At 38.3% G+C, this 10,533-nt stretch overlaps 1 protein-coding gene across 2 annotated transcripts in view; it reads right to left on the reverse strand.

The window, feature by feature from the left end:
- Positions 1–10,533, reverse strand: part of EFL1 (elongation factor like GTPase 1) — a 384,491-nt gene that overhangs the window by 305,754 nt on the left and 68,204 nt on the right. For both annotated transcript variants that reach the window (XM_019504107.1, XM_019504108.1), the window contains 3 exons: positions 8,008–8,159; positions 6,613–6,791; positions 2,297–2,432 (listed from right to left, as the gene is read on the reverse strand). In XM_019504107.1, the coding sequence (XP_019359652.1) occupies positions 2,297–2,432; positions 6,613–6,791; positions 8,008–8,159 (467 nt within the window). The remainder of the gene's footprint in view (positions 1–2,296; positions 2,433–6,612; positions 6,792–8,007; positions 8,160–10,533) is intronic.

Raw genomic sequence — 10,533 nt, forward strand, 5'->3', positions numbered from 1 at the left:
AAAAAAAAAAAAAAAAAAAAAAAAAAGCTGTTTGAGGTGGTCTTCCATAAACACTGGAACAAGGGTTATTTTTCCCCCCTGGGACATGTGTCAAAAGTCAATTTTTAAAAGGTAGGCTGGAGGAAAATGTGGCCTATCAGCTACTTCAGGCTCACTCTTCTGGCTGTACACTGTTCAAAATCTACAGAATTTATGCAGCATTAAGTTCTCTTTTATGCTTAAAATATACACATCTGAGGTATTCTGCAGATTTGTGTAAGGTGGTACTTGTGTCATATACCAAGAGGTATAAGCCATAGGTATCATGTCTATTTGAATACAGTAAAAGTGCAATTAGTTTTCTCTTGATGCTTCAGAAAGACAAAAGACATTAAAACAAAATTACCTATTGCCTTCTACAAATAAGCAGCACATTCATTAAAAAAGCCAACACACAAGAAATATTCCAGTAAAGAAGAACAAAATCCCTGTGTTCCCAGTAAGTATTTTTTTGTTTTTAACTTTAGGATATTTTCATTTAAAATACATCCCCAGTTGAGGAGTTAAACACCCCACTTGAATGGGATCTTACATGTCAGCATTACTGTACAAAATTAGGGATCTAAATAGCAGAGGACAGTTATTAAGTATCAGGATATTAAATGATGCCCCATGCATAACCATAAAAGGTATAAACAAAAATGCAGTTTACTGAAATTCATTATTTTCTGAGAATTCTAACAAAAAAAATAGTGGGTATCATATTGCTTCTGAAGATGTTTCTGCAGCACTTTAAAGGATACTGACTTAATAACATCTGGAACCAATTTTGAGTTTCCATGATAGGCCTAAAAATCTGGAAACATAATTTAATGACCCATGTACATTATAAGGAGATCGCAAACATTTATTTAGAGGCATATGTATTCCACAAAAAGCATTTACACACACACACAGCATTTTAATTTCACTGTTTGACCATATGTTAGCGTGAGCTGATATTAAAAGCCAGATTATGAACAGTTTCACTTCTAGATCATGAACTGTTTTTGTACTAAATCAATTCAAGGCCTTCTAGTTGCAGTGGCTGAGGTCAAATGAGAGCAGCTCTATATTTACTGGGCTTCACAAGTCAAACAAAGTGAACCTTGTACTTTTTATAAATAGTCTGGTCAGTGAATAACCATGATCTGTTCAAGCTAGCAATAAAATATATTTATCTATTTTTCTGACGGAAATTTACATTTGGGATTTATAAACTTCACTCTTAAGTACCAGCTTTGAAAATAATCAAATAGGTTTTGGGTTTTTTTTTTTTAAAATCAGACTTCTATTTTTAAGTTTTCAATTACACTAATGTGAATTCTGACATTTTAGTGAAGTTGAAGAAACTCAGAGCTAAGCTACAAAACAATTAAATTAGTTGATCTGATTATATTATATACAACAGTTTTAACATTGAAATGGTCCTACATATAAACTGACTCCTTTGTTTTACAATACAGCGTGTACAGGGATACCAAACTGCTGTTATCTGTATGTAGAGTAAGAAATCCAAGAGTCTCATAATTTCATATAAATCCGTTGATAAATTTGAAACTAATCCCACGTTGTATTATATAGTTCATGCCAATTTTCAAGAAAAAAATATGTAAATACAATGTCAAAGAAATTATATTAAATCTATATTTTCCAAAGCATACATTCTGTTTTTGCAGTAAAAATGGTAATTAGAAGAAACAAAGAGCAATACAGGGTTAGTAACAAAAAAATCTTGGGCAGAATAATCCCAGGTTTGGTATCGAGTAGCACAAGATTGAATATGGGAAAAAGTCTGAGAATTTGCCACAGGCATAAACATATTTCTTAGCATTCAGCAGTCACTAAGATCCATTAATAATAAAACTGTAATTATCCACATCACTAGAAAACTAGGATAACAAGGTTTCCACTTGGAAAACTATTGTTTCTAATCCTTGCAATTCATGAGCTACTTAAGACCCTAAAATTGCCCTTGGTGCCTTGTGGTAGCGATGCTCTCCAAGACTAAAGAAGAAACCGATTCAGACCAGTTTAACTTGTAATCCTTCATGTTATGCTACTTGTACATTAGTCTCACTTCCTGACTCAAGAGGCACAGAACTCAAAACCATTCAATTTACAGTCTCTTCCTCCCCATATTCAATTCACTTAAACACAAATGTTCAAAACCTTTAAGCTAATGCTTATTCTTAATTAACTGCAACCACATGTGAACAATATCTTTTATATACTAAGTGATATATGGTTGAGGCTCAGAGCCTGAACAAACTCCTACCTAGAACATTGCCTGAAGGCACTTCTTCTAGATCCTCCAGTTCTCTTCCCATCAGCAAATAGAGGTTTTCTAATATGCAACAGGCCATGTAAGGTACTGATGGTAGATCATCTGCAGCAGAACACCCCAATGGTAACTAGGAACAGAAAAGGTAACCGTAGTTATTTCTCAGTTAGCTCCAAACCATTAAAAAAAAATCTAAGCAATTTTTAATTTAAAAAAATTAACTATTAGAAAAAATTCTGAGAAAGTAAGATGATATTCACAGTAATGTACTTTAAGGATATACCTTCAGGTATAAGAATCATATATACACACACAAGGAGGTGGTGTTTAAAAGGAGAGTAGCTGGTCTAGAACAAAAGAATTTGAAGAAAAGAAGTCATTAGTTGGGGAAAAAATCCACATTTTCTTTTATTTTCTGTGTCAGTCTAGAGACTACTTACACATCAGAAAGGAAGGATTAGCATTAACAGATTTCAGATACTCAAATTCAAAACCTGTAACATGATTTCTTTAAGTCCTGAGCACTACAGTCTAACTTTGCCTGTAGTAAGCATGAGCTGCAGAAGCTCAAGCCCCTGAATGAGACCACAGATACTGCTTCTGAAAGTTTTGACCTAAACCTGCAATGCCTAAAGTGAACAAAGTAAAGCCCAAGTAGCTGTAGCAGATATTACTGGAAGAGATGTTCTCCATTTTCTCTGTCCTAGGAGAATCTACTGATCCAGTGGAATAAAGACTTTATTATTACCTTTCCACTACTGCAGTAAGCCTCTTGGATGAACCTCTTCAATCCAGTAAAAAAGGCCTAAAGAGAGTCCTGGTACAGAACAAACATGCTGACAACTTACCGCCATGAGCCGTCCCCACGATAAATCATTATGTACTAAGGTGCAAGCAGTGTGAACAATTTTCTTGGGGTGATTCAAATCAAGAAAAGGTAGAGCAAGTCTTTGTCATGCCTGAAATGCACTAAGGAACTAGGGGTTTTTTGGTTAAATAGTTGACCAATCCTGACATCTCACCTATGTGCAAAATACTGAAGAATAGAATTAAATACACAAACCTCTCTGAGCAGACAGCTCCTGGAAATAAAGCTCTGACAAATCAGTGGGACTCTTCCCAAATTTTCATGTCTCTTTCTATGATCTCTGTAGAACAGAGACATCAAAATCACACTTCCCTCTGTCCCACAGGCTGGATTTGGACCCACTTTGGTGGTGGGGTGAGTGGCATCAGAAAGCCGCAGGAGAGAACACAGCAAGCATGCACCTCCCATCTGGGTTCTGTATACTAGATTTTGATTGCAGGACCTGCCCCTTCTCCCTCCTCCCCTGAACTCCCAGCCCCTCTAAGAGCCCCATGGGCCAGATAACACGGCTGTACAGACCTTGTTTGACATCTCTGCTACGGAACATGTCGGAATGCTTCTTGGGGGGAACGGATGGCAAAGGATGGAAAGAACTGCAACACAACTTGGCCTTCAAAAGGTGGACTTCTGCTGCCAGAAGGGAACCTAAGTGTAAAAGCTGTCTTTCCCTCCCTTTCCTCCTGCCATTCCCTTCATGAGCATCCAGGCCACTAAATGAAGGCTACCAAACTGATGACCTGAAAGCCACGCATACCCCAAAGAGCACCTTGGTCTGTATCGGGTTTCCAAGTTCAAATAGGCTCACGAGCAGTGGAAGGAGAGCCAAGGTAACAGAAAGGCCTTGTTTGTTCTGTTTTTAGTAACTGATAAAGATTCTAATTGTCCACTGGGGATGCTGAAAAAACTGCTTTGTGCAAACACTTGTATACAGAGAATAACAGCTGCAAACAGTTCTTAGTGTACTGTCTCTATCTTCTGGAAGGGAGAAACTATACCAGTATGTATAAGGTAACACATTTTATTTCGAGAAAAAACTTACAAATATTTACAGTACTAGTTATTCTAAAAATTACATATTCACTTGCACAATAAACGGAGCAAAAACTGAGTGGACCGATGGGGTTCAAGAAAAATGCAATGCTTAACCAACACTAGTAGGGGTTAAGTATTAAAATTCTACATTTTTGCCCAAAATTGTGATCCTCTTAAGATGCCTCATACATATCTGAGAAAGCAACAACAAATACAATTTGGAATAATTTAACAGAAAAATAAATTACTCAACTCATTACATTAACTTTCATAATAACTAATGGAAATTCTATGATCACTAAGTTAAAACTTTTTAGTACGGCATTAAAAAAAAAATCTCTCAACAGATGGTTACCATAAGCAAGCAAATTTTTTTATTTGCTGTGGTTCATAACTAAGAATTAGTTCCCCTGTGCCTGGGTCACAATCCAATTATAAGCTATAAATCTGAACAAAGTGCTGGTTTCTAGTAATTTACTGAAGTTAACATTAAAAAAAGATTCTGCAGTTAAGTGTTACTTAGACTTGCATGTATATTTTCTGTTTGAAGACAAATATATACTATTCTATTTGTATCTTGTCTAATCTTAAATGAATTTAATACACAACTGAGTATCCTTCACTGGTCTGAAGTTAAACCAAGATTTCTAAATGTATTAACAACTGTCCCTTCCTCGTCATAAAAAGTGGTCTAAAAAGAAAAAGAAGTTGCACTCAAAAGTTCTCTCTTCATAAAAGAACAACAAAGAAACTTTGAATATTCCCGTACCCCACATTTTTCCTACTTATATTTTACATCGGCAATTCAGATTCTGTGGTGACTGATGAACTAGTGATGACTTCAGAGTCAAAAGAGTGAAAATTGAATAATTGAAAGGGGAAGGAATTTTTAGTCAAAGCAAAAGTGTGGATGATGAGAACTTGAATCTGACATTTTTAAGGAGAAGCCTGAAAATGAGAACTATACATATGTACTTTCAGATTGATTTTATCATGATAAAATGGCAAAAATGGATTAGAGCTCAATTTTTTTTTAAATGCTTTGCTGCTTATCTTTAAGCCACTATACTGGGTTAATTTTGCCATCTCAGAGGAAAAAAACATTATAGCCATCAAGTTAAGGTTTTTTATTAGGCTTTTTTCCCAGCAAAAATCAAAGGGTGCGCCATTATGAATGGATCCACTCAAAAGAAAATGCAGATGTAGTCCTTTGTGGAATAATTATATAAACCTTACCCAGGGCAATCTATACCTCTCATTTAGGAACAAAAAAACAATCAACATATCCACAAAAGTAATCTCCTATATATCTGGGCAAAATCTCAGTTTTCACAGATTAAAGTTCAGAAATTCTGATTTCAAAGCCACCAAAATGTAAGTATTAGCAACAAGCTGTCACCTAGACAACATACAACAATCAGAGACAAGTCAACTGATTGATGTAATCATATGAGTGTTACAAGTCACATAAAAAATAACTAATGTAACTTTTGACACACAATATATAGATTACATAGAAGCATACATTCTCAAATGGACATACAGGGCATGTAAAGCTACCAATAAATTTCCATTCTGAGATGAGGCTGGTAATAAATCAGATTTTTATGGAAAAGAAAAAGTAATCTCAAAATCTTAGCTCCTTTTACTGTGATACTTCGCGCAGGGGGAATCTACATGAGACACTTACCACTAAGCCACCTACACGCACAGACGTATTAGGCCAGAGAAAACAAATCAACTTTGCCATAGGTTATTACTGCCCAATTTGAGTACTATCTTATGGCAGAGTTATTTACTTTGCTGCAATGCACATGTAGATGGCTAGCCCTGACCTGTAGCACCCTCGCGCCCCAGCCAGCCCCTCCGCAGCACACTGAGCAGGGGTGGACCAGCTAAAAGCTGACCCCCTAGACCTTCTGTCAGGCAAGGCTGCACGGCCCTGGCTCAACATGCTGAGGTCCTGGGCACACATGTAAACGCTGTGCCTGGGAGCAATAAACTCCGACATGAACTACATCAAAGTTTATTGTGTCGTGTTCACTGCACATGTAGATATACCCACAGAGAGACATGCAACTTTACTCAAAGTTGTGTGTGTATCTATACAAAGATACTTCTCTTTTGCTACACCTACCCGTATAGCATGGGATGGATGCTACTTAAATTACGACAGACTTTCACCTTTGCTATAATCCCAGTTTACAAATTTGGGATTAAGGACATAATGCAAAACAGCCCTTATTGTTAGTCTAAATAGTAAAATTTTGGATACTGGTTTCCTAAATCACTCAGGTATTTTTTTCAAATTCCACATTAAATTATAATGAACAGCATCTGAAAGGATGTTCAAGTTATCAAAGTTAAGAAACAATATCAAATTAAACTAACATTCACTATCACCTCTTACCTTGTGCAAAGATTCAGAAGGATCATATTTTGGTCCCAGTACAAAGATCTTTTGCCCTTTTCGCACCACACCACTGAACACTCTAGCAAAGGCAATGAAAGACTCCTTGTTGTCTGCTTCCTGTTTCACAGTTTTGAGGGTCATAACCTCTATTTGACTGGTGAGCTGCTGCTCATCACCTAATCAAAGTTAAAAAATAATGAAGTGGAAAACTGTTTTCTGTAGCATTTTGAGCAAAAAATACTAATCAATCATGTAGAGTCCACATTGTGAGGGCACATTTGGAGAAAATAACTTAAGGTTTGGGCCTCGAACACAATTTTTGTAGCAGCGTAACTGTTTTGGTTGGGGTTTGATCTTGGCTTTTTTCCAAGAAATAGTTATACTGGTATAAATCTAGCAGGGTTAGATTGGCATAGAGGTGCTTCACACTGATGTAGCTTAAACTAATATCCCTTTTCATGTATAGTATTGTCTATACTGGTATAACCCACCCTTACAACAACAGCTACCTCAAAATTTGTAGTACCCAACTCATTCAACCCTGCTGCTGCTCTCCAGCCTCCGTATTTCCAGACCCATGGGGAGCCCTACAGGCCGGATGACACAGCTCTGTGGGCTGGAACTTGGTCAGCCCAGCTCCAAAAGACTTACTGCTTTAACTTACAGCATTACAAATGTGTATGTACACAAGTCTTAAGAAAAAAGCATGACGTAAGGACCACAAATTCAAGTTCTCTCTGGCACAAATCTGAACAACCACCACCAGACACACTTTTAATCAGACGATTTAAATATTTATAGGAGCTGACGGACGTTGGTCATAACAGCTTATAGTTAGCACCACTAACAACTAGGATTAAACTTTTCACTTATCTATAATCATGTATATGTACTAGGTTATTTCCATACAACCACATCTGAATTAAAAGGTAAGAGTAGTACTGACTGATTGATATGACTGGCTATTTACTTCAACCTTTCTCCCTCTCTCTCACATTTTTCTCCTCTCTCACCCCATCTCCAAGTTCTTCCCTTTACTTCCCTCCCTTTTTATCCATGCTGGATCTTGCTAATCCCACTTTCTTGCTTTTCTGTCTACTGAAGTCCCTCTTTACTAACGCCAACACAAGCATTTAAATAGCACACACAACAAATTGTGGCGCTAACAGAATATTTATAAATTATCACTCTGCAGGCATATTTTAGACCATTTTGTTACCTTGTATGTGCCTTGTCTATACATATTGTAAACTCTTTAAAACTGGGACTCTTATTCTTTGTACAGCACATAGCACAGGGAGTCCTGCCCTTGTTTGGCTCCTATGCACTATAATAAAGTTTAGCCCAATGAGAAAAATGCATAGCAAAATTCAGTCCCGCTATGTATGATACCTTTTGTCTCACCCGTCTTCCCAGTTGTTTCAGGTGCATTTCCACAAAGGGCCTTTTCTGGTAGCTCTTGGCTTTGAATAGCTGCCAATTTTTCTGCATGCCTTTGTCTTGCAAGCTCCCGCCTTTGAGCAATTTCTTCCTGTGTTAAAGGCCTATACACAACTTAAAATTATTAGCATTTGGAAACGATACTAATTTTCAAATAAATTAAATGAAGATGTATGCAATGCTATGTCTGAGGTAGGCAAAAATGAACTCAGTTTCCAAAGTTTTTTATTCAAGGTTTGTTACTAAGATATTTTAAAGGAGTAATAAAATATTCCATTCTTCTGCTCCACTAAGGAAGGCTCTACAAACTTTATACTTCTGGCATGGAATAAACCTACCTGATTTACAATAGTTCTGTGAATTATCATATTTTAGTTGAGTAAGTATGCAAGGGTTAAAACATTTACTTCCTCTTATGAAAAGTAGCATTCCACATTAATACGTTAGAATTATAGCTCTAAATAATATAGACAAGTAATCTAGTCTAGAAGCAGTTATACTAAACCACCACCACCAAATTGCAAAATGAATTAATTTATATTTAACCAGTAGGAAATATTTTCTTTTTAAGATTACCTGTACCATTTTTAAATCCAGCTTTAATTTCTTAGATAATACTGCAAACTACTAAGAGAAAAAAAGGTTTTGCTTGATATATCAGCCCTCATATCTGGTGAATATATACCCTAAATAACATGCAAAGAGTATAACTTAAAAAATCAGACTATAAACAGCTTTAAAAAAATTCTTACAATGCATCTTGGATGCAATAGTAGCTTTAGCAAAATCAATGGAAGTTTTTCCTTCAAGTCCAATAGGAGTAGTCTCTCCTCCTGCATTTATATTTCCTTCATGCACTATTAGATGTACAACCTCAAAACCAAATATATTCCTAATAATTTCTACCTGGTATTCAAAAGTCTCATGAAGTAAAGAGAGTTGGGCTTAAACAACCAAACAAAACTAATAATCTGGCATTACTTCAATTTAGTCCATACTGGGCATTTATCTTCAAAAAACTTGTTTTTTCTTTTTTTCTTTTTCTTTTTTTTTTTCCTTTTTTTTTAATACAAAGGAATGAATTATGAAAAAAAAATGAACATGACTGACCAGAAATGCCTACATTTCTTGAAGACCTAATGTCACATCATAAATCCTTCCGAAGGGTAATATAGGTATAACTGTTCTTAAATGCTATTATTTCTAACATTTTTACAGAGCTGTGGCTGATTTAAGTTTACTACAAAAGAATTCATTGCAGTATCATATATCACTGCAGCCTCTCACAAAACCTTCTGACGATAAGTTTTGCCACGCTCCCCTCTTCCCATGAAGCCTTTCTTTGATGCCAGTCATGAGCTGGATGCCTCCCAGCTCCAATATTGTTAGTGTGGCTGGCCCAACTGCAATTTGTATCTGCAGGGCATTTCTTTCCAGGACGCTATGAGCAATAATCAATAAAAACAGCTTCTTCTAAAACAGACAGTCCATTCCATACAAAATGTACATAGCAATCAAAGGTTTCTATGCTTACATCTTGCCCTCGCCATCTCTGTCAAAGCTTTGGTAATCCTAAATGGCTCAGAATCATGCCTCAGAGTTGCTATACGCTTTGTCTACATCTGGGCAGAAAGCAGCAACCTTCATGTAGTTTCTCTCTCCTTAAGCAGCTGCTGCCTGGTCCTTCCTTTATTGCAGTGATTCATAACAGAGATGCACTGATGCATCAGTCCGATATCAAATCAGTACCTATATGAAGAAAACTGTCTATATCAGATAAATACCCTGCTGTGCGCAGCTGCAGCGCAGCACAAAGCACAGCCGGCCATGTGGAGAGCTGCCTCCAGCTGGTAAGTCAGAAGAGAAGGGAGGGAAGAGGTATGGGGAGGCAGATCAACAGCCCCCCACAGTGAGGGGGCAAGAGCAGGGGCAGGTGCTGCCCAGACAGGGGGGCGGCATAGGACAGAGGCATGTGCCTTCAGATCTGCGTGGCACGGGGTGGGCGGCAGCTGTGTGGTGAAGCTGGTGCTGGTGCTGGTGCTGGCGCTGACCAGGGCTTTTCTTGCTGGGGGCTGGGCACAAAGCAGGCTGCAGTGGCGATAGGAAGAGGCTGCAGCCACCTCAAATTTTGCCGCAGCTCTGCTCCCAGCCCCGCACCACTGCCCACAGCAGCCTCGGCTTTTCTCGGTGGTTGGGTGGCAGTGGGGTATTCAGCCGGGGTTGTGCCAGGTGGTGGCATGGGGCAGGAAAGGCCTGCGCAGCGCTGGCTCCAGCTCCACCCCGCAGCTGCGGCCTGCCCCACCCCGCAGACCCGAGACCACACACTCCCCACCCTCCTGATGTGCAAGCAGCAACAGGAGCTGCCCCCACCCCATGAGCTACATCCCCTCTGCCCCCCCTGGGCTGCCTGCCCCTGCCCCCTCCCTCACTGCAGGGGGGTGTTGATCTGCCCCCCACACCCTTTCCTTCCACCTCCCC

The sequence above is a fragment of the Gavialis gangeticus genome, unplaced genomic scaffold, assembly GCF_001723915.1.
Source record: "Gavialis gangeticus isolate Ggan-Ray unplaced genomic scaffold, GavGan_comp1, whole genome shotgun sequence".
Lineage (NCBI taxonomy): Eukaryota > Metazoa > Chordata > Crocodylia > Gavialidae > Gavialis > Gavialis gangeticus.